Here is a 24,784-nt window from a genome sequence, read left to right on the forward strand (position 1 = left end):
TTGAATTCAATCCCTCTGCTAATGAACGATAATACTCCATAGGCCTTCTTACAAACTCTATCCACCTGAGTGGCAACCTTCAAAGATCTATGTACATAGACCCCAAGATTCCTCTGTTCCTCCACCTGACCAAGAACCCTACCATTAACCCTGTATTCCGCATTCTTATTTGTTCTTCCAAAATGGACAACCTCACACTTGGCAGGGTTGAACTCCATCTGCCACTCCTCAGCCCAGCTCTGCATCGTATCTAAGTCCCTCTGCAGCCGACAACAGCCCTCCTCACTGTCCACAACTCCACCTATCTTTGTATCATCTGCAAATTTACTGACCCACCCTTCGACTCCCTCCTCTAAGTCATTAATAAAAATTACAAACAGCAGAGGACCCAGAACTGATCCCTGCGGAACTCCACTTGTAACTGGACTCCATGCTGAATATTTACCATCTACCACCACTCTCTGACTTCGACCGGTTAGCCAGTTTTCTATCCAATTGGCCAAATTTCCCTCTATCCCATGCCTCCTGACTTTCCGCATAAGCCTACCATGGGGAACCTTATCAAATGCCTTACTAAAATCCATGTACACTACATCCACTGCTCTACCCTCATCCACATGCTTGGTCACCTCCTCGAAGAATTCAATAAGACTTGTAAGGCAAGACCTACCCTTCACAAATCCGTGCTGGCTGTCCCTAATCAAGCAGTGTCTTTCCAGATACTCGTAAATCCTATCCCTCAGTACCCTTTCCATTACTTTGCCTGCCACAGAAGTAAGACTAACTGGCCTGTAATTCCCGGGGTTATCCCTATTCCCTTTTTTGAACAGGGGCACAACATTCGCTACTCTCCAGTCCCCTGGTACCACCCCAGTTGCCAGTGAAGACGAGAAGATCATTGCCAACGGTACTGCAATTTCCTCTCTTGCTTCCCACATAATCCTAGGATATATCCCGTCAGGCCCGGGGGACTTGTCTATCCTCAAGTTGTTCAAAATGTCCAACACATCTTCCTTCCTAACAGGTATCTCTTCTAGCTTATCAGTCCGTTTCACACTCTCCTCTTCAACAATACGGTCCCTCTCGTTCGTAAATACTGAAGAGAAGTACTTGTTCAAGACCTCTCCTATCTCTTCCGACTCAATACATAGTCTCCCACCACTGTCCTTGATCGGACCTACCCTCGTTCTCGTCATTCTCAGGTTTCTCACATATGCATAGAATGCCTTGGGGTTATCCTTGATCCTATCCGCCAGGGATTTTTCATGCCCTCTCTTAGCTCTCCTAATCCCTTTCTTCAGGTCCCTTCTGGCTATCCTGTATCCCTCCACTGCTCTGTCTGAACCTTGTTTCCTCAACCTTATGTAAGCCTCCTTCTTCCTCTTTACTAGACATTCAACCTCCCTCGTCAACCAAGGCTCCCTCACACGACCATTTCTTTCCTGCCTGATCGGTACATACATATCAAGGACACGTCGTATCTGCTCCTTGAAAAAGTCCCACATTTCCACCACATCCTTCCCTAACAGCCTATGCTCCCAACGTATGCTCCTCAAATCCTGTCTTACAGCATCGTAATTTCCCTTCCCCCAATTGTAAAATCTACCTTGTTGTGCGCACCTATCTCTCTCCATAACCAAGGTGAAAGTCACAGAATTGTGGTCGCCATCACCAAAATGTTCACCCACCAACAAGCCCACCACTTGTCCCGGTTCGTTACCGAGTACCAAATCCAATATGGCCTCCCCTCTGGTTGGACAATCTACATACTGCGTTAGAAAAGCTTCCTGGACACACTGCACAAACACCGCCCCATCCAATCTACTTGATCGAAAGAGCTTCCAATCAATATTTGGGAAGTTGAAGTCGCCCATGACTACGACCCTGTGGCTTCTGCACCTTTCCAAAATCTGTTTCCCAATCTGTTTCTCCACATCTCTGCTGCTATTGGGGGGCCTATAATAAACACCCAACAAGGTGACTGCACCTTTCCTATTTCTGACTTCAGCCCATACTACCTCCAGAGGCAGATCCCCCTCAAACTTCCTTTCTGCAGCCGTTATACCATTTCTAATTAGCAATGCCACCCCCCCTCCTTTTTTACCACCCTCCCTAATCTTACTGAAACATCTGTAACCAGGAACCTCCAACAGCCATTCCTGTCCCTCATCTATCCATGTTTCCGTGATGGCCACAACATCGTAGTCCCAGGTACCGATCCACGCCTTAAGTTCACCCACCTTATTTCTGGTACTCCTTGCATTGAAGTATACGCACTTGAGCCCATCTCTGTGTCCGCAAGTAGTCCCTGTCAGTGCTACCTTCTCCACAGCCTCCCTACAGTCTTGGACATCCTGACACACAGCTAGCTTACTTGCTGGACTACAAGTCCGGATCCCATCCCCCTGCCAAATTAGTTTAAACCCCCCCGAAGAGTGCTAGCAAACCTACCCCCCAGGATATTGGTGCCCTTCTGGTTCAGGTGCAACCCGTCCTGTTTATACAGGTCCCACCTTCCCCAGAATGCAGTCCAATTGTCCAAATATCTGAAGCCCTCCCTCCTACACCATCCTTGCAGCCACGTGTTCAACTGCACTCTCTCCCTATTCTTTGCCTCTCTGTCACGTGGCACCGGCAACAACCCAGAGATGACGACTCTGTCTGTCCTAGCTTTTAGCTTCCAGCCTAACTCCTTGAGCTCTTGAATGACCTCCCCACCCCTCTTCCTACCTATGTCGTTGGTGCCAATGTGTACCACGACTTCTGGCTGCACACCCTCCCCCTTAAGGATTCTGAAGACACGGTCCGAGACGTCTCGGACCCTAGCACCCGGGAGGCAACAAACCAGCCGAGAGTCTCGCTCATGTCCACAGAACCGCCTGTCCGTCCCTCTAACTAGAGAGTCCCCTATAACTAGCGCTCTCCTCTTCTCCCCCTTTCCCTTCTGAATCTCAGAGCCACAGACCCCTTCACTGCAGCTTACACCTGCAAGGCTGTCCCCCCCAACAGTTTCCAAAGCTGCATACTTATTTTTTAGGGGAACGACCACAGGGGAACCCTGCACTGCCTGTTTCTTCCCCTTCCCACCTCTAACTGTTACCCAGTTACCTCTGTTCTCTGGCGTAACTATGTCCCTGTAGCTTCTATCGATCACCCTCTCAGCCTCTTGAATAATCCTCAGCTCATCCAGCTCCAGTTCCAGTTCCCTAACTCGTTCGGTGAGGATCAGGATCTGACTGCATTTCCTGCACACGAAGTCGGCAGGAGTATCGGTGGTCACCCCTACCTCAAACATCCTGCAGGAGGAACATTCCACCGCCTGCGCTGCCATGACTGTACACTGTCTCCAAAAACAAGAACACTGAGTCAATAGTGGGAGGGAGGCCCTACGGAAGTAGGACCTGGGGTCTAGAACACACCCACTCAAATACTAATCACTTACCTTCCCGCCCAGCTATGCGCTCCAACCTCACTTCCGCTGCCCGCTACAGGTAAGTAATTTTGAAACAAACTCTCTTACCTTAGCTGTAGTCTCCCGGGTTCGTTTTTCCTCGGCCGCTGCTCCCACTCAAATCAAATCTTGCTGTGCAAAAACTAGTTGCTATGTTTTCCATCCTGTGGCCTTACTACAAAATTGCTTTACATGTTGTGAATTGGTTTGGGACATCTGGAAGTTTTGCTACAGAAATGCAAATCCTTACATATACTGTGGACACAGAAAAATCTCTTCTTCCAGCAGTGTCACCTTAGAAAGCTTAATATGTACAATGGTGCATGACCAGCAGAAATAGAATGAACATGCCAATTACCAGTGTAATGTGGCAGGAGGTTTTAATGAGTTTTAAATAGCACTTTTGGGCCAGTTTAGGAGCACAATGAAATTAATTACACACTCAACCTTTCCACTGATCACTCCTATCTCATTTAATACACTTTTAACATCTTGATCTCTCTCAGTCATACTTACAGCTGCATTACAGGCAGCACAGAACCTTGTTCTATTTACTGCATGGTACTAAAGCCTTTTGTAGGACCTCATTCACCAGCACAGTAGAATCTGATATGGGATATAGGCCCAGGGATGGTTTTTAGACACAGTTGGAGGTCAGGAGACTTGTTGATATTTGGCTCATCATTTGATTATAGGCCACACATTATGCACCTAAAGGGGTAGCTGCAGCAGAGTTGTTCATGGGGAGAAAACTCCGCACCAGGTTAAATCTGATCTTCCTGGCCCTGGGTGGGCAGGGTGAAACAGCATCAGGAATGTTGATGCTGGACACAAGATTCTGCTAAACAAGGGAGACAGTTTACTTCAGGGGACAAAGCTTGATGTAGGAACCATGGGAATGGCCCTGCATGGGCAAGAGGCGTGATTGATGCCAGGTCAAGTCCAGTGACGTTTACAGTTTGGAAAGGTTCAACAGTCCTGAACAAAGTGGAACATAGGAAAGCTGTGAACTCACAACAGGTGTGGGAGCAAAATGTGGCCAGCTCCTCGGAACAGTCAGAAAGGCTGTTGTAACCTGTGGGTTCTCCCTCTCCATCAGGCGTTGATGAGGCCTCAGAATCTGAAATGGCCATGGAGGATGTTGCTGCCTGAAGAAGAGAATTAATTTCTTCCGGAACTCTCCAGACATGAGGCCAGCTATTCTGCATTATACGCCACCCGTATCTGAGACTGAGGTGGAGGAACCTGACCCAGTACTAAAACACCCCAGGAAGAGCTACAAGAAAAAGAACAGGATTATGTCCTCGGCCTCAGAAGGGGAGGGATTACAATGAGGAAGGCCAAGTGGACCTCAGAGAATATGAGTTCTCTGATTGGGGCTGTTAAACTGGTCCAATCAGGAACCCCTGGATAATCAATAAAAATAGGAGAGTCAGATATCCTGTTCATTCTGAAAGCTGGCTCTGAGGAAGCTGGCTTAGTGTCAAGGACTGTCTGTGTGTAAATAAAGTGTGACTTGATGATGGGTCTTGGCCTCAGTGGAGTTAGTTCATCCTCCGTCTTGAGTCAAGCTCCTGTTGCACTAATCCCCAGCTCAACACCTCTCTCTTCCCCTCTGTTATTTTGTATATGTACTTATTATAATCTTGTAAATGTGATTTGTTAGACCTTGGTGATTGGCACATTGGTGTCGGCTATGATCCCAGCTGTGGGACTATAAACTGGTGTTGTGTGATTTTTATCATGATCCCAGCTGACAGTGATATCGGACAAGTCAGATTCCAAAGTGAAACCTGGCTTGATGGACTGTAGGTATTATATTTGCAATTTGACTACCATGTTGTTCAGCCACTGAATATGATCACAAGATGCTGTCAATGATTTTTAAAATAAAAGAATATATGTTTGTAATATAAAAGAAAAGGAACAAAAATGTTATGTATAAAACAATTTGGACGATGTTATCATAAATAGTGAAAAGAAAGATTCAATCTCTTTAATTTCCTACTGAATTGACAAGGCTGAAAGCATTTCCTTCCAGTAACCTTGGGCACATTTATCAGATGTGATTCTTTTCATTGCTCCCAGAGACACACAGACACAGGCTGATTTACTGATCTTTTTCACTGAATTCTTAAAAAAAGGTCAGGGCTTTTTCCAGTGCAGTTTAGTAGTCCTACTTTTCTAGGACTACTAAACCAGCCTAAGAAGTCTTTCCAGCACTGATGGTATGGAGATTGCCAAGACTAAACTGCCTTTCTGCTGCTATGAACCTCTGCCCTGTCCTTATGTAGATGATAAAAGTTCAAGTTAGTTAACGATTCATCAATTATCTCACCAGCTAGTGTCATGTTGTCTTTTAGCTTTCGTCACATGATTTCTTAGAAATGCTGTTTCAATCCTTAAAAATAAAATCACTATCACAGAATTAAAACCAAAATCTTAGAAGCCAAATTCCAGAATAATAACAATGTAGTATAAACCTTCATCATACCTTCCACATTAAAAAGTGAAAAATACCTCTAATTTGCATTAAGGTCCTCATCACTATCGGTATTCTACTTTAGTACACACAATATGTAATAATGTTATTACATTAAGTACACAAGCAATTTAATAACACTTACATTCTTTACAAGTCCATTTGTCCCACAAGATTCATTTCCCTTCATATTTGCTCTTGATAAAGTATCCACTATAATATTGACTTTTCCTATGACTTGAATGATTTTCAAATTACATATTGGTAGCATTAAACTACGATGAAAGAATCGTGAATTCTTGATGTGGAATCTTGTTAAAACAAACCTGATGGATTATGGTCTGAGTCTGTATAAATGACAGTCTGTGCACAATTGTTGAATATGTAGACTTCAAAATGTTGGAAACCCAATGGCAGACTCAGTGGCTCTTTCTCCACCATTGAATATTTCTGTTGGCACCAACTCAGTTGTCTAGAAACATGAATGACTGGTTTATAGGTCTCCATATCCTATAGCAACAGTACACCAACAATGGTGTGACTAGAACCAAAAGCCAGTGTTAAAGTCTTATCATAATTTGCTGATATTAAAGCTGGTGTGATAGTCAGTACAGCGTTTAGGTTGTTAATCAGACATTCTTTTGTCCATTCAAATTTCTTGCCTTTCTTTAACAAACTTGTTACATGAGCCACTACAATTCTGAGATTTAGAAAGTGCTTCTGATAAAATCAACTGATTAATATATCACAAAACTTATTTTTTGCCTTAGGCACAAGAAAGTTTTATTTTGGTATTACTTGGTCTTGTTTCACAATGTGGCCAAAATAAATGATATTTGCTTTGGCAAATACACTTTTAGCTAAATTTATGACCAATTGTCTCACTATAATTGAATAAATGTTTTGTTCAAGAGTGTAAACATCCGTCCTAGATTTGGCCAACCATTACAACATTGTCTATATGTACAGCACAGTTGTAAAGTCCTTTGATTATCTTGTTGGTTAATCATTAAAAAATTGTCAGTGCATTTTACATTCCATTGAATTTGCATCGATAAAGTCCATCTAGTGTTACAAAAGCTGATTATTTCTTTGATTGTATCAGTGAATGGAACTTGCCAATAACCTTTTAATTGGTTAATTTTGTAACATTCCAGACTTGTACAATCCTCTCAAAACAGTCCTCTTTGACAACCATTACAACATTGTCTATATGTACAGCACAGTTGTAAAGTCCTTTGATTATCTTGTTGGTTAATCATTAAAAAATTGTCAGTGCATTTTACATTCCATTGAATTTGCATTGATAAAGTCCATCTAGTGTTACAAAAGCTGATTATTTCTTTGATTGTATCAGTGAATGGAACTTGCCAATAACCTTTTAATTGGTTAATTTTGTAACATTCCAGACTTGTACAATCCTCTCAAAACAGTCCTCTTTGACTTTACGCTAATTGAAACATGATAGTTATGGTCTGTTCACTTTTAACAATGTCACAAGAGATAAGCTCCAGCTATTATGACGCGATTCAATAATGTAACTGACCATCATAAAATTGATTTCTTCACTTACTAAGCTCACCTATTTAGGTGAGTTTGTAAGGCCATTGTTTTATGGGTAATACTTTCCCTACATTAAAATCAAATAAAATCAAATATCATTTTTTTTCTGACCAAGGTAGAGAAGCCAATTAATGAATCTGCAAAAACTTTTGTACTAACTTTGATAGTTTCTGAGAGGTAGTGATATAACCCGTCGAACCTTTTAAGCACAAACATATTGTCCAATCTGATAACTGTACAGTCAACCCTTCAATTTTCAATTCTGATTAATTCTTGAATTGTTCTGAATTTTGTTTTTACTTCACTCTATTTATTTCACCACTATAAAAATACACTTCTATTCTTCTGATCCTGCCTGTAACAGTATTGGTTTAACATATAGACATGACACGCTTGCTGATTTTTCTTCCTGTCTGGAGTACTCATTGCATAATTCACATAATTGAGTCTCTTTTTGACTTGTTAAGGCCCAGAGAATCTCACTTTTAATGGTTTCCCAAAGACAGGTAATAACACTAACATGTTGTTTCCATCAAACAAAATTCTGAATGTTGGCCTTCTATCTGCTTTAGTTTGCGCTGTTATCACTTCTTAAATGCTTTAGATTTTTCTTTGAACTGTGGCACATAGGTGAGAAGTGCAGCCTCTGAGCTTTTGTTAATGAATTTTTCTGTGTTTCTGTTAAGAGGTCCTCTTATACCATGTTTGTTTATCAGCTCAAAGGGTCTGAAATTTGTGGATTTATTAGGTGTATACATGGCAAACAATAACTAGGGAATTATTTTACACTAATCAGTCAGGCATTCTTGCGAATATACTCTAGTCATTTTCTTAAAATTTTGATGACAGCGATTCTTGAGACTGTGGACGATAAGCTAAAGATTTAAGTCATTTTATTCTCAAACTATCTATTACTTTATTAAATATTTGCAACATAAAATTTGAACCTTTATCTGATTGTATTTCTTTGGGAAACCATATGTTTAACAAATTGAATTGAATTCTCCACTGTAGTTTTTGCTGTAATTTGTATCCTAAAGGCATTGCTTGAGGAAGTCTGGTTGAAAGATCTGCAACTGAAAAAATATATTGATTACCATTCCTGGTTTTAAGTAGGCACCTGAAAAATCAATTAAGACACTGTCAAAATCTTCTTTGAAAGCTGGTACTGGAATGAAAGGAACAAGTTTAATTGATGGTTAGGCTTTTCCCACTACTTGGACTGTATTGCATGCCTGACATAAATGTATTTATGTAATCCTGGCCAATAAAATTTTGTAGTAGTGGAACCTCCATTTCAAAATACTTAGGTGACTTGCTGTTGGAATTTTGTGAGGCATTTATAAAATCTCATGGTACTCAAATATGTCCCAGGCCATAAAAGAGACAAATATGCATATGCACAGAGAATACGCAGCTTTTTTCAGGGGAGTGGCGATATGCAGAACATGTGGAAGGGTATTCAGGCCATTACCAACCACAGAACAGCATCGCCTGTTTGTGCTGGTGATATCTCCCTCCCGGATGAGTTGAATAGCATCTATGCACGGTTTGAGGCACAAAATGACATGGCAGTGAGAAAGACCATTCCCCCTCCTAATGACCAGGTGCTGTGTCTTACCACGACTGACAAGAGAAAAACTCTATGTAGAGTCAACCCAGATAAGGCTGCTGGACCAGGTAACATCCCTGGCAGAGTGCTCAGAGGATGCTCTGATGTGCTGGTGGATGTTCTCATGGACATTTTTAACATCTCCCTGAGCTACGCCATACTTCCAATATGCTTCAAAGCTGCTACCAGCATCCTTTGCTGAAGAAATCTTCAGCATCCTGCCTCAACAACTCCTGCCCTGTTCACCCATCATCATGAAGTATTTCGAGAGACTTGTGATGCAGCATATTAAGACCCTGCTGCCCCCCTCAATGGACACCCTGCAGTTTGCATATTGTCCCAATCGCTCAACAGATGATGCTATTTCCACCACTCTCTGTCTGGCCTTCACCCACCTGGACAAGAAGGACACCTATGTCAGATTACTGTTCATAGACTTCACTTCTTAATTTACACTATCATTCCTCAGCACCTGATTGGAAAGCTGAGTCTGGTAGGCCTGAATACCTTCCTCTGTAGCTGGATTCTGGACTTCCTGACTGGGAGACCTCAGTTAGTCCAGATTAGGAACAGCATCTCCAACACTATCACACTGAGCACGGGGTCCCCCCAGGGCTGTGTGCTCAGTCCACTGCTGTTCACCCTGCTGACACACGACTGTGCAGCGATGCAAAGCTCGAAACAAATCATCATGTTCGCTGATGAGACAATGGTACTGGGTCTCATCAGCAGGAACAATGAGTCAACATATGCATTGGTGCAGAGCCAACAACCTGTCTCTGAACATGGACAGAATAAAAGAGATGGTTGTTGACTTCAAGAGGGCACAGAGCGATCACTCTCCACTGGACATTGATGACTCCCCTGTTGAGATTGTGAAGGGCTTGAAATTTCTTGGCATCGACCTGGTGGCGAATCTTCCCTGGTCCCTCAACACCAGCTCCATAGCCAAGAAAGCCCACCAGTGACTCTACTTCCTTCTTAGTTTGAGGAAAACCCGTCTTCCATCCCCCACCTCCCACCCCCCCATCCTCACCACATTCTATAGAAGGTTCATTGAGAGTACCCTGAGCAGCTGCATCACTGCCTGGTTTGGGAATTGCGCCGTCCCGGATCGGAAGACCCTACAATGGATCGTGAGGACAACTGAGAGGATCATCAGGGTCTCTTTTCCCTCCATTACAGATGTTTACTCCACACACTGCATCCAAAAGGCTAATGCATTGTGGACGACCTCACACATCCTTCATTCAAATTCTTCTCCCTCCTGCTATCTGGCAGAAGACACCAGAGCATTTGCTCTCTCACGGCCAGACTGTGCAATAAGTTTCTTCCTTCAAGCCATCAGGCTCCTTACACAATATGTTCATACTCTATTCCATTTACAATTTTTGGACGACCTTTTGAATTGCTGCTAAAAAATGTTTTATTAATGATAATTCATTGTTACAGTGTAATTTGTCCACCACTGTGCCTATTGTCTTGTCAAGAATTACTGTGCTGTCTTGCATGTTTTCTACTTCTGTTTGCCCTTTATGCTGTCCTGTGTATGACTGCACTCTCGTGTCGTCTGTGTGTTCAAATAGCACCTTGGTCTGGAGAAACGCTGTCTCATTTTTATTTTACCGGCTGTATATGGGAGAAATGACAAATAAAGTTTCTCTCTCTCTCTCTCTCTCTAAAATGGAACCGTCACCTGATGGATTAATGCCCATTCTGCATTGGTTGGTATCAAGGTGGTTTCCTTTTCTCACTAGCACCTTACCTTTTAAATAATGAAACTTAGGTTCTGATTTAACATCTGAGTCAGCTTGAGAATGTGTATAGTGTATAAGCAGGCAGAGAAAGAGTTAAGTTCTGAGTTTTGTGAAACAAAAGGTTCAGCTGAGCATGACTCAGATCAGATAAGAACTTACAGTTAACAATGGGGTGCTGGAGGTAAGGGTAATGGGTTAACAAGGGGAAAAAGCAGTCATTACTTCAAGTCATTTAACAAGATGAGGTAGCATTCAATATGTGAGGTCAGTTTAACAAGGTGATAAGTATTTATTACAGGATGAAAAGTTGTTGAGTTGAACTGTCATTCAATGCCATCATTACAAATGTAGGCATTAAATGCAGCTTTCTGGTTAAATGAACACCCTAATTGGAATCAGAATCATTTTCTGAGTCATTGCTGCTTCTTTCATTCTTTTTATTCCAAGCTTTTCTTGAGAGTTACTGGACTCAAACTGTTAACTGTTTTCTATTGACAGATGCTGCCAGACCCGCTGAGTTTCTCCAGTATCCACATTCTTCATCTTATTCTAGCTGAGCCATATTGTCTGATTTACTTCTCTCTTTGAATTCAGTCTTTCTCAGATTGTATTTCCTATTCTATTTTTTCCCTCATTTTCCTAAATTCGAGCAATATTATTTCTATAGTTCTCATTTCCTTTATTTCTCCTTTCTTTTCTGTGTTCTTTTCTTCTCTTTTTCTTCTATTTCACTTTTGTTTCCATTTCAAACTGAACTCTACTTATGATGTGGAGGTGCCAGTGTTGGTCTGGGGTGTACAAAGTTAAAAATCACACAACACCAGGTTATAGTCCAACAGGTTTATTTGGAAGCACTAGCTTTCGGAGCACTGCTTCTTCATCAGGTGATTGTGGAATCTGATGAAGGAGCAGCGCTCCAAAAGCTAGTGCTTCCAAATAAACCCATTGGACTATAACCTGGTGTTGTGAGAATTCTGGATTAGTGGTGCTGGAAGAGCACAGCAGTTCAGGCAGCATCCAAGAATCTTGAGAATTCTACTTAATTATAATAGTTATGCATCAATTTCTGGTTTCTCTCTTTTTAATTCTAAATGCTGGATAATCACTTAAAGCATCTTATCCTTATGAAATCTTAACTCTGCAATGTGACCTTGGTATATTATTAATATTTTCTAATCCCAATAAAGTCTCAGTGAAGGTCAAAGCTATTTTGAAAGTTCAAATCATGTAATATAATTAACAACAACTCTTGTTTTTATGTCCAGTACATCCACATACTTGTTCTCCTTAAAGAGTCACACATCTTTCTCAAATCCAAAGAACTTCTATCCTACCAGGAGTTCCCACTATGTAATGCTCACAGTTGATGGGAGCAGTAGAAAGTTAGATTCCAGTCCATGACTTCATGGACTGTAACTTTTGTTTTTGCAATTTGGTTACTGTGATGGTTAGTCACTGAACACATTTACGAAAGGCTGCTAGTATACCTTTAATGAAAAAAAGTTGTCACATGAAAGAAAAGGAGAAAAAGCTATATCAATGACATTTGAGAAAGATAGAGTCATATAGTACTGAAACAGACCCTTCGGTCTAACTCATCCATGCTGACTAAGTTTCTCAAACTAAACTAGTCCCATTTGCCTGCATTTGGCCCATATGTCATTAAATCTTTCCTATTCATGTTCGTGTCCAAATGTCTTTTAAATGTAACTGTACCTGCATCTGTCACTTCTTCAGGCAGTTTGTTCCACACATAAACCACCCTTTGTGTGTAAAAGTTATCCCTGATCTCTTTTAAATCTTCCTCCTCTCACTTTAAAATTATACCTTCTCGTTTTGAACTTCTCGGGAAAAGACCTTACTATTCACCTTATCTATGCCTCTCATAACTTTATAAACCTCTATAAAGTCATCCCCAACCTCCCACATTCCAGTGAAAAAAGTTCCAGCTTATCCAGCCAATCCTTATAACTCATATCCTCCAATCCAAGCAATATCCTTGTAAATCTTTTCTGCACCCTCTCCAATTTAATCCTTCCTATAGCATGGTAACCAGAACTTACACAGTACTCCAAAAGTGGCTTTGACAAGGTGTGGCACAGAAGGCTGCTAAATAATAGCCCATGGTACTAGGGGCAAGGTTCTGGCATGGATAGAAGATTGGCTGGCTGGCAGAAAACAGAGTAGGAATAAACTGGTCTTTTTCAGGATGGCAGCGGTGACTAATGGAGTTCCACAGGGGTCAGTGTTGGAACTATAACTATTTACGTTATATATTAACGATCTGGATAAAGCAACTGAGGGCACTGTCTCAATTGAGACAGAGTACATTTCATGTGATTGAGACAGAATACACTTCATGTGATTTATCAAACAAAAATGTTACTACAAGAATGATTCCAGGAATTAGAGGTTTCTAGGACTTGAATAGACAAGAAAAGCTGAGATTGTTCAGTAGAGAGCAGAGAAATCAAAGAAGATTTTCTGTCAAAGATTGTGAAGTGTTTATTCAGAGTTAAGAAAGAGAAACTGCTTCCTGTAGTTACGATTTGACATGTTTAGCATGAAAGAATACTGCAAATAGGCTCATTAGTACCTTTTTCAAAGAGACAAATACCTGAAGGTGAAAACTTTTCATGGGGGAAGAAACTATTCTATTGTCAAACAATAATTTCTATTTATTGTTATGTGCTTCACTGACAAGGCCAGCAGTTGTTGCTCATCTATAATTGCCTCTTTTAATGATCTTGTTTGTTGGTAAAATCCCCAAGCTGCCTGGATTTTTAATTGTCACTTTGATGCCGGACTCAATCATTTTGTCCACTGTCTGATTTAATTATCCCTGCATCTCTTTTACCTTTGTCTGAAGCCCTTCCATTGGGGTTTGAAAATGTCTGGTAGTTTCTGTTGAGTTTTAAAATGCCTGAGGATATTTTCTTCCATTAGCGATCCTACATAAATGTATCTTGTTTTTGTCATTTCTATTTTTCTTGTTGCTGATGTTGGCTCTTAAGGTCCTCTGCTCCTGGGCCTGGGGCAGTTGGATTGCCATGGTACTGCAAATGGGAAAGTACTTATAGGAATCTTTTGCCAATACATGGAGTAAATGGGCACAGAGACCATCCATCTTGGCAAAAGGCCAGCGTATTAAGTATCGCTTAATTTATGAGATTGGTGTATGAGGAAACAAATGCTGTTCTGGTCTTTTACATGACAAGAGTTGGCTGAGAGATGGAGTGAGAGACAGCTGGACCTCAGAGTTGAAATCTCAAGGCATTAATTAGTTGAATTATTGCTGGACTGTTAATCCAAAGACCCAGGTAATGTTCTAGAGATCTAGGTAGAATCCCACTATGGCAGATGGTTGAATTTGAATTCATTAAAAATCTGGAATTAAGAATCTAATGATGGCCTTGAATCCATTGTCGGTTCTCGAAAATAAGATCATGCTCACTAATGTCCTTCAGGGAAGGAAACTGCCATCCTTACCTGGTCTGGCCTTTGTGTGACAATGTGGCTGACTCTTAACTGCTATCTGGGCAATTAGGGATGGAAAATAAATGCTAGCCTAGTCAGCAAGACCCTCATCCTGTGAATGAATTTTTAAAAGAGAGATGACTGGTGACTTTGACATTTTTTCTTTTGAAACTAGTCTGCCTAGTTCTGGAGTTAAGGACATCTCCTTGGCTCTGGAGAGAAACTTGGAGTGGGAGGGGAAAATCCAGCTGTTGTGTTCCACTTTCATACCAACTACATAGACTAAGACTAAGGAAGATATTATGTTCAGGCTGTATGAGCAGCCAGGGGCTTAATTCGAAACCAGAACCACAAAGTTAATATATGGATTACCCCAAGCCATTTGCAAGTTAGCAAAGGGTTAATAAAATCAGACAGTTGAATGTGTGGCTTTAAGATTGGTGTGGGACAAATGGTTTCCAACTCATGGGGACTCACAGAGCAGTACTTTGAAACAGATAAAACTGAAAATTGAAAATGATGGAGAAACTTACACATCTGGAAGCATCTGTATAGAGTGAGAGCAAAATAGTTACTGATTCAAGGCCTTTTATCACTCCTCTTTGGAATTGAAGAAGAGTTCCAGTGATATAGGACGCAAAACTTATATTTCCCAGGTGCTGTCCGAGTCGCTGAGTTTCTCCAGTAGTTTCTATTTGAGATTTGTTGCATCAGCAGCATTTTGTTTTTACCTTTGAAAGAGAAAATCTTTTGTTGGGGACAGGTTTCGATCGAAATGTGCTGGGAGCACAGTACTGTCGAATGCCTAAGGAGAAGGGGAAATTTATAAAGTTAGAGAAGAAGGACAAAGCAATAGTGCAGGGTAGTGTTATGGTAGCAATGAAAATCTGAGTATGACAAGGGGAAGACAGCATATAGACTTAACAGAGATCTGGCCAGAGTAGAGGAAAATGGTAAAAAGACAGAATTAAAAGCTCCTTATCAGAATGAAATATAGAGATACATGAAGTGATTACACAAATAGAAATAAACAATATGTTCATCATTATAGAGAAGTTATTACAAGGTGTCTGATGCTAGCTGTTGAATATTTAAAGCACGAGGTGTTTAAGGATATTTGACATGCTAGTGGACAGGAAAATAGGAAATGGAAAAATAAAGAGTTGAGGTAGCTCTGTTAACAAAGATTGAGAGCTGTACAGTGGTGAGATGTGATCTTGGTGCAGAAGATTAAGATGTAGAATTCACTTCAGTTGATGTAAGATATATCAAAGGAACAAACACACTGGTAAGGTCTTTAATAATAGTTACACTGTAGATCAGGGTATGAGTCAAGAAATATTAGGAGATTGCAAGAAAGATACTGGGATAATTAAGAGTGATTTTAATCTTCATATGAATTTGACAAATCAAATTGGACAATCTGTTATTGATGTTGAATACATGGAGTATATTCTTAATTTCCTAGACTAAAGATAAAGAAGTTATAATCGTACCAAACCATAGAGCTGCTCTCTCATTTGAGAGGGAGAGAGAGAGAGAGAGAGAGAGAGAGAGAGAGAGAAGGCTTATGGTGGTTTAATCTGAGGATCACCACATCTCAGACAAGGTAGAGGTTGAGGAGGAAATTCCTTCGTGATAACCTCAGCCAGATTCAACCCTCTGAGTGAAAAATAAACTGTTCATCTTTATCTCAAATGGGAGACCCTATATTTTGAAACAGTCCCCTATTCTAGTCTCTTCCACAAGGTGTGGCTTCTTTAGGCATCCATCCTGTCAAAATCCCTCGGGATCTTATATGTTTCAATAATATCACCTCTCACCATCTAAATTCCAGTGGATACGATTCAACCTCTCCAACATTTCAATATAAGATAATCCTCTAATTCTATGAATCAATCAAGTCAACCTTTAGGGAATTGCTTCCACTATAATTCCATCATCTTTTAAATAAGATCAAAACTATACACTGTATTTGAGATGTCATCTCACCGGTGATCCATGTAATAGTACCAAAAGTACATTCCATTCTTCTTGCAACTAAATACAACATTCTAATTGCCTTCCTAATCACTTGCTGTATCTGCATTTTAATGTATAATGATCTATGCACTAGAACACTCAGATCCCTCTTTGCCATAGAGTTCCACAGTTTTTCTCAATTTAAATAATATGCTGCTTTTCTGTTTTCTTGTCAAAGTAGAGTCCCCTCCATTTACTAGTTTGCAGCTGGTCACTTCGCTCAGAATGTTCTTTGCAATATGCACTGACTTTTTGTCTCTTCTCCTTGCAGGTTCTGGTTGGATCCTGATTAGTCAAAACATGCGGACCCCACCGCCAATGATCATCGGGATTATCAGTGCTCCTCTTGGGCTAGTCTTAGTATTTGTAGCTGTGTTAACCCCACAGTGGCGCCAGGGGTCTGTTAATCTTGGGAAAAACACAGCCATGAAGTCTGATGGTCTGTGGGAGTCGTGCCTGGAACTGCAGGACACCAAACAGTGCTGGCCGGTGACCACGGTGTATCAGAGGGATGAAATTGTGCAGTGGTCCAGGGCCCTCATGCTGAGCTCCCTCCTGGTCTGTGGAATGGGGATCATCGTGGCCAGTGTTGGGATACGTTGCTGGATGGACTTCCCCCTTCGTAATGTAGCTGGAGCTAGTGGAGTTGTCATTATCCTGGCTGGATCTTTGTGTATCACCCCACTGACTCTCTACATGGCGTCCATGCAGGAAATCAGCCCTGACACCCACACCCAGTACCAAAGTGGGAGTTCACTGTACTTTGGCTGGGCTGGAAGCTGTATTGAGATCTTTGGAGGAATAGCTCTCGCTCTGAGCTTCACCTGTCCAACATTTGAGAGATGTAGAGAGTCAGGACAAAATGCTAAAAGACCCTACGAGGTTGATTACTAGATCAAATCATTGGGCACCAGCCTGCCCTGATCATTTCTAACATGCTTCTGTACATTAAGGCATGTATTAAATGTTAAATCCCAACCAACTGTATGTGGCATCATCATTTAATTAATAGCTTTAGCGTCCTAGCTGGGTATGTATTAACTGTGATGAATAAAATTGCCCTTGGATTTTCCAGAATTAAAGGTTAATTTCTATTCATTCTTGGGAGAACTTAGGAAAAATAAATTACTTGACATTAAAAAAATTCTTTGAACAAGTGTTCTTCAGTTTTAAATCTGTTTGCAAAGAAGAGGCTAAATGGCAGATGAGGATCATCCAACAATATATGAAGTGAATGTAGCCAATAGGAAGAAGTGGGGCAGTGCAGTAAAGGGGCATTTAAACCTCCAGTCACGTATGCAACCAGGTTAGCAACCTTAGTGACTCAAGTAGTCCTACCTTTGTTCAGTCAGAAAACTTAATGCATCTAAATTTTCTCTAAGGAGGGGCACTTGCACATTTTCTCGTGAATGAACCAAATGCTGAACCAGATGATAATACCTGTCATGTGTTAAATTAAAATAAAAAATGAATTGAACCAGTTGATTTCATTCCAGCATAAGCTAGAAATGAAATATTAAACATGAGCCCTGCTTCTTTATCTTCTCAAAAAATAAAGCTTATTTATAAAAATTTTGCAAAAGCACATTACATAACAGTTCCAACTTAGCATTACACAAAAATGCAGTCAGGTGCAATGTCTTTCAGTATAGTACGTGACAATCACTATTCTTATGATTACTGCATATGTTAGCTTTACAATACACATCTGATATCAAGCACCCTCTCATGCTTATGGTTTTCAGCCCGATGGACTTTTATGCTAGTGAAAGTGGGGGGTCCTTTGCTATGGTTGTCCTAAGCCTTATTTGTATTGCTTAGCACAGCACTGGCTTGCTTTGCAAGACCACCAGATTTCAGGCAGAACAAAGCATTTCCTTCATCCATTGATGGTCCTCCAGGAACAGTTATGTTTATCTTGGAATGCATTTCTGAGAACAACCCAAGGAGCTCAGAGTCCTGTGTTACGGAGCTGCTCAGAATGAACCTTAACAAAAGTAATTACATTCTTTTCTACACCAGAGTTCTGTTGCAATTGCTATTCATTGATCTCTGTCTGGGTGATGGTACGTAATTGGATCGAGCTCAAATACGATACACAATCAAATATCCTGCTGGTGTTTATTGTCAGAACTCTTACTTGGCCACTTGAGTGAGGTAACAAGGCATACCCAATGTTCATGGATCTGTATCTCAGTGAGGATCAGGAAGAATGTGGAACATTGTATAAAAGGAAACACTTGAAAATAATCTGTCACACACACACATTACATCTGCCTGCTGCAAATGGAAGATGATTCATGATGTCTGCCCACGATCTGATGATAGGTTGGGGAATCACCCAGTTCTACTTATCAGTGAAGGAAGTAACAATTGCAATTTTCCCTTAGATGCACTCTAAGACAGGGGTCCTTTTACTTACTGCAGACATTTATTTAATCTGGCTTTAAAGATCTTCTATGTTGGAGAATATAGTACCTGCTCTGTGCTTTGATGGAGAAGGAAAATATTAGTATTGGAGATTATAAATATGACTGCCATACTCACCAGAAACTGGACTGCTCTCTGTTGTGCACATCCTTGTGTGTTATGGCTTCCTTCTTGCCCAGCAAGCTGATGGGTATATTTATCCCAGGCAATGTCACCATTCAAAAGGAAATCTTACTGCATGATCAATTTCATATTGACTTCAATCAATACCTCACCAGTTGTTATTAGCTTCCCTTAATGTAGCTGAACTTCAGTCCAAAACTGGTGTCAAGATTTCTATAGTTACAGGGTAGACTATTACTCACATTCTAAATTTAATAGACCAATGTATTCCAGCATCAGTCAAAAAAACAAGACTTACAATGGCTAATACCAATGCATGGCAAATCTGCCATGTTATGGTTTGTGAGAACTTCTGCAATAAATAGAACGGAAAATAGAAGGCACTAATAAACTGAAATAATGAGAAGTTAGATAAATGAAATTGAGTTTATCACATTGACAGAAGATTTTGAGATGGGGTAAAAAACATGAAAGAACATTTGATAAATCAGCAATAAAGCCACAAAGGATTATCACATTACCATCCATTTGAGTAACGCACTGTAAATCAACTCTGCTATTCTCAGAACTGGAGATGCCGGTTGGACTGGGATGTAAAAACTTAAAAATCACACAACACCAAGTTATAGTCCAACAGGTTTAATTGGAAGCACTAGCTTTCAGAGCGTTGCTCCTTTATCAGGTGGTTGTGGAGCACATGATTGTAAGACACAGAATTTATAGCAAAAATTTACAGTGTGATGTAACTGAAATTATAGTGCTTCCAATTAAACCTGTTGGACTATAATCTGGTGGTATGTGATTTTTAATTTTATTCTCAGAGTCGTATCAAATTCTTTTTAAGATGCGCACTGTACTCCAGTTTACAACAGTTCAGACAAAGGTTGATTGAAAGTACACACCTGGTTTCTGTGCTAAACAAGATTTACTATATATTATAATTAATTAGATTACAACTACAAGTAAACAGATGTAAATCATTGGCATATAACACCACTAACTAAAATTCTAATCCCCTTATAAGCTTCCCTTGCCCACACACATTGACCAACAAGTAGGGAAGGTAGATTATTGGCTGAGGTAGAAAAACCAGATAGTCAGTTCAATGGTCTTTGCTTTCCAATATTGAAGTTGCAATGATCTTTCTTTGGTTGGCCATGCCCTTGACATTCGCTTGTCTTATCCTAAAGGGTTTTATAGGTTTGTAAGAAATAGGGAATGACTGATTAACTTGCAAAATTTCTCTGATTAATCAATTCAAAAGTCCCAGCTCATAGCAACTTCTGCAAGCAAGGTTTTCTTCAGGTTTAAACTGAGATTTTTTACTGCAGAGAGCAGACATCTTCTGATGTGGAGAATACTAGCACAGCTAACTGTGTCGCTTTCTTTGTATCTCTGTAACTTATTTCTTAACCAACTTGTTCAGCTAGCTGTGAACCAATTAGCTTCACTTGTAATCAACTTTTCAGCTCCTGAACATCTGCACATTGTGACAAATTCCTTACTGTGAAATTATGCATTCCCTGTTTTTAAAAACAGTTCTTTCTGCTTGCAGTCCACAGTTTTGGACTCAAAACATACACACTAGAACAACAGAGGTGACATTAGAGGAAATATTTTCATTCAAAACATTAATGGGACAAAGGGATAAAGATGTTTTAAAGATTATTGGATAAATATTTGAAAAGGGAGGATGTAAAAAAGAAATGGAATTTTGCCGCTGAACCTTGAAACAGCCAAACTGTTTTCATAAATTGTTTTCATCTCTCTCACAAATTTGCCTTTCCATTTATTTTTGTGTCATTTGCAAATATTCCATCCCTTCCTTTAAATCATGAGTATATATCGTAAACAGATGTGGTCCCAGCACTGATCTCCATGAAACTCGACTGGTCACAGATCACCAATTTGAATAAGAACCCCTTATCTCCACTCACTGTGTCTTCCCCATGAGCCAATTCTCTTTGTGCCAAACTACTACCTTTGTTTAGTAGGAATAGTAACTTCACTTTAATTTAGCTCACGTGCAGTGCTGTATAGCTGCCAGACAGGTTTATTGTTAACTCAATACCACCTTTTCTCTCAGGGTGGGCAAGTGAGCTGACTGCCACCCCCACCCACCCCCCCCCCCCCACCGACCTCCTTTTTAACATTGATCTCAATTTCAATATTGAGTCTTCCCAATATTTAATTGGAAGAATTTTCTCCTTGTCCAATTCTGAATGTTGGTCAAAAGATTTGACAATTTAGAGACAGTAGTGGGATTTAGAAAGGTGACGATGAGGTAAAGTCTGTGTGCATCTGAAAACAGAAGTGCTTCAGATGATTTCATTGCCAATAGTATATGACTGAGAAACATAAAGAGGCCAAGGATAGTTACTTGGGGGCATTGGAAATAAAGATGTAAGAATCAGAACAAACATGCTACAACTCACTGGGATATCACACTGGAAATCAAGTCCCAGTATTTATGGAGTCATCACAAAAGGCAAAGATTTTGTAAAGTACACAAAGCTCCTGATTTATCTTATTTTCAGACCCAAGTTGTTTGGACCTAGTTTCTGTACTAGACAAGAATGACTATTTATTACAAGTTCTTAGACTCAAGCTATATAATTATAAATGGCTGGCACATTAATTAAAACTCTAATCCTTTTGTAAACATTAATTTACACATACATAGATGGTTAAATAGGTTATACACTGAGGGGGAAAACTGGAATGACAGTTCAGGAGTCTTTATTCCCAGGGACTGTTGTTCAGATGATCCTTATGACTCTTCTGCTGCCCAGCATGTTCTACAGTATTTCATCAAAAACACTTTCATTGCAGATACAGCAAGAGGTTAGACAAACAGTAAAGCTCTTTCCACTGTTTCACCGTGTCTTATTCCTACACTGAGTATCTTGCCTTTCCGTCTTGCTGTGATATTCTGACCATTTTGCAGTTAAATTGCCAGCTGTGTAACTTGTGTGCCTGTGATACACATTGACTACATTTTCATATCCAATACTGAGTTGTGGGAGCTGTTTATGTTCCAGAACCACACCCACCTGGTACTGCAATTTTGATACTCTAGCCTTGTTCTTTATTTATTCTCATTGACCTGAAATGTTGGTTCAAACCCATTATTGGTGAGTTGGCAGATAGGTAGGGACAAGGCCAGGCATTAAATAATGTCTTGACAGCAATACCAGGCTAATATTTACCTAGGAGAAAGTGAGGACTGCAGATGCTGGAGATCAGAGCTGAAAATGTGTTGCTGGAAAAGCGCAGGTCAGGCAGCATCCAAGGAACAGGAGAATCAACGTTTCAGGCAGGAGCCCTTCTTCAGGAATGAGGAAAGTGTGCCAAGCAGGCTAAGATAAAAGGTAGGGAGGAGGGACTTTGGAAATGCGATAGGGAGGAGGAGGATAAGGGGAGGGTGATAGGCCAGAGGTCGGGTGGGGACGGAGAGGTCAGGAAGAAGATTGCAGGTTAGGAAGGTGGTGCTGAGACAAGGTGGGGGGAGGGGAAATGAGGAAACTGGAGAAATCTGAGTTCATCCCTTGTGGTTGGAGGGTTCCTAGGTGGAAGAGGAGGCGCTCTTCCTCCAGCCGTCGTGTTGCTATGGTCTGGCGATGGAGGAGTCCAAGGACCTGCATGTCCTTGGTGGAGTGGGAGGGGGAGTTCAAGTGTTGAGCCACGGGGTGGTTGGTCTGGGTGTGCCAGAGATGTTCTCCAAAACGTTCCACAAGTAGGCGGCCTGTCTCCCCAGTAAAGAGGAGGCCACATCGGGTGCAACGGATGCAGTAAATGATGTGTGTGGAGGTGCAGGTGAATTTGTGGCGGTTATGGAAGGATCTCTTGGGGCCTTGGAGGGAAGTAAGGGGGAGGTGGCTCAACACTTCAACTCCCCCTCCCACTCCACCAAGGACATGCAGGTCCTTGGACTCCTCCATCACCAGACCATAGCAACACAACAGCTGGAGGAAGAGCGCCTCATCTTCTGCCTAGGAACCCTCCAACCACAAGGGATGAACTCAGATTTCTCCAGTTTCCTCATTTCCCCTCCCCCCCACCTTCTCAGTCCCAACCCTCTAACTCAGCATCACCTTCCTAACCTGCAATCTTCTTCCTGACCTCTCCACCCCCACCCTGGCCTATCACCCTCACTTTAACCTCCTTCCACCTATTGCATTTCCAACATCCCTCCCCCAAGTCCCTCCTCCCTATCTTTTATCTTCGCCTGTTTGACACACTTTCTTCATTCCTGAAGAAGGGCTCATGCCCGAAACGTCGATTCTTCTGCTCCTTGGATGCTGCCTGACCTGCTGCACTTTTCCAGCAACACATTTCCAGCTATCATTTACCTGGCCTATGGGTAAAATACATACAGAAGGAAGGGCATTAAGTGACCTGCTTGCCCAAGGGTCACCAGAGACCAAAGGTGCTAATGAAGAGACCATCACCCCACTGGGAATTTGACCTGTCATAGTGACCATCTCCAGACTTTTTGCGAGGGAATGGGGTTGTCCTTCCTTTTGGTTGGCACAATATTTGACGAAGGCCTTCTCCTAGAAACTCCCAAGCTCATATCCCCCAACCTGCCCTGCCAAGCTACACACACACATAAACACACACACTCTTCAACGAAGCCTGCCAGCCTCCTGGCTCTGCTGGGACCCAAGCTTAATATTGGTTTGTGTTTCATAGGCTTGTCATCTTCAATGACAGTCTGCAGTTCCAGCAATGAACACTGCTCCTAGTGGCACACCTGGGATCAGTGATCAGATTTGGTTAGGCAGCAGCTTTTTGAAGTGGGCCTCTCTCTCTAATAAGGGTAAAAATACCACCTGAAACAAATTAATGGCTTCTTGTTGTAAAATTACTGCATGGAAATCTGGTTCAATGGACAGAGACTCACTCTCTGACTTTTACACCCAGATGATGGAATGGCCCCTACTTAGAATTCAGTCCATTAATCGTTTTCCTCTCTCCATAGATATTTTCTGACCTGGCAGCATTTCCTATTTAGTTCAAGCATTTTTCAGTTAGATCAATTCAGTTGCTAAACCCACAGCATCCCATGATTCTGAGAACAGTAGATCTGATCTAGTCATTGAGGTCCAAAACTTTAGTGTTCATTTCATTTATGGGTATTTGCAATACAGGAATATTCACAAATGAAACACAAGCAAAACTGCACCTGAAGTCATAAACACAGCATAATGGAGGAAAACTGTCCCCAAAAATCAGTGCTGGAATACACAGTTAACTAGTGCATCTGAATTAGATTTTTAAAAATTACCCTCTGACCTCTGCAAGGCTTTTCTTCCCAAAAGCGTATCATGTCCATCTTTGCAAGTTCCCCCAACATGTCTACAAGATGTCCACACCGGGCAGATTTGGGGAGGGAGATTCTGGATTGGTGGTGCTGGAAAAGTACAACAGTTCAGGCAGCATCCGAGGAGCAGTAAAATTGACATTTCGGGCAAAAGCCCTTCATGGGGAAGGGAAGGGCCAGAGGTTTTATTCCCAAAAACAGACACGAGAACTAAGGCAACGCCTGCTACCAATAAAACCTCAAGTGGTTCCTCTCCATTCTGCCTTACCATTATTGGACTGCACGTTTGCAATGTTACATTGCTAGAGAGTCACCCTCACATTCTTCTCTCTATGAGAAATGCCCACCTTCCCTGCTGTGGCTACAAGCTTTCATAGCTACAGTTACCTCTCATTAGGCCTGCAGGAACCAATATGCCAACCTAATTAGGATGGTGGATCTGAAGACACCACATAGACCATGTTCGGCAAGATTGCATGGAACCGCAGACACATTCATGCTCTGGATGCATAAGTAGCCCATACTCCTGAAAACAAACTAC

The 24,784-nt window shown here is 41.3% G+C and overlaps 1 protein-coding gene across 2 annotated transcripts in view; it reads left to right on the forward strand.

The window, feature by feature from the left end:
- Positions 1 to 17,773, forward strand: part of cldn23l (claudin 23-like) — a 35,025-nt gene extending 17,252 nt beyond the window's left edge. For both annotated transcript variants that reach the window (XM_072547844.1, XM_072547845.1), the window contains exon 2: positions 16,636 to 17,773. In XM_072547844.1, coding sequence (XP_072403945.1) covers positions 16,665 to 17,258 — 594 coding nt within the window. In that variant the 5' untranslated portion in view covers positions 16,636 to 16,664 and the 3' untranslated portion in view covers positions 17,259 to 17,773. The remainder of the gene's footprint in view (positions 1 to 16,635) is intronic.
- Positions 17,774 to 24,784: the final 7,011 nt, after the last annotated feature.

The sequence above is a fragment of the Chiloscyllium punctatum genome, chromosome 27 (assembly GCF_047496795.1).
Source record: "Chiloscyllium punctatum isolate Juve2018m chromosome 27, sChiPun1.3, whole genome shotgun sequence".
Classification (NCBI taxonomy): Eukaryota; Metazoa; Chordata; class Chondrichthyes; order Orectolobiformes; family Hemiscylliidae; genus Chiloscyllium; species Chiloscyllium punctatum.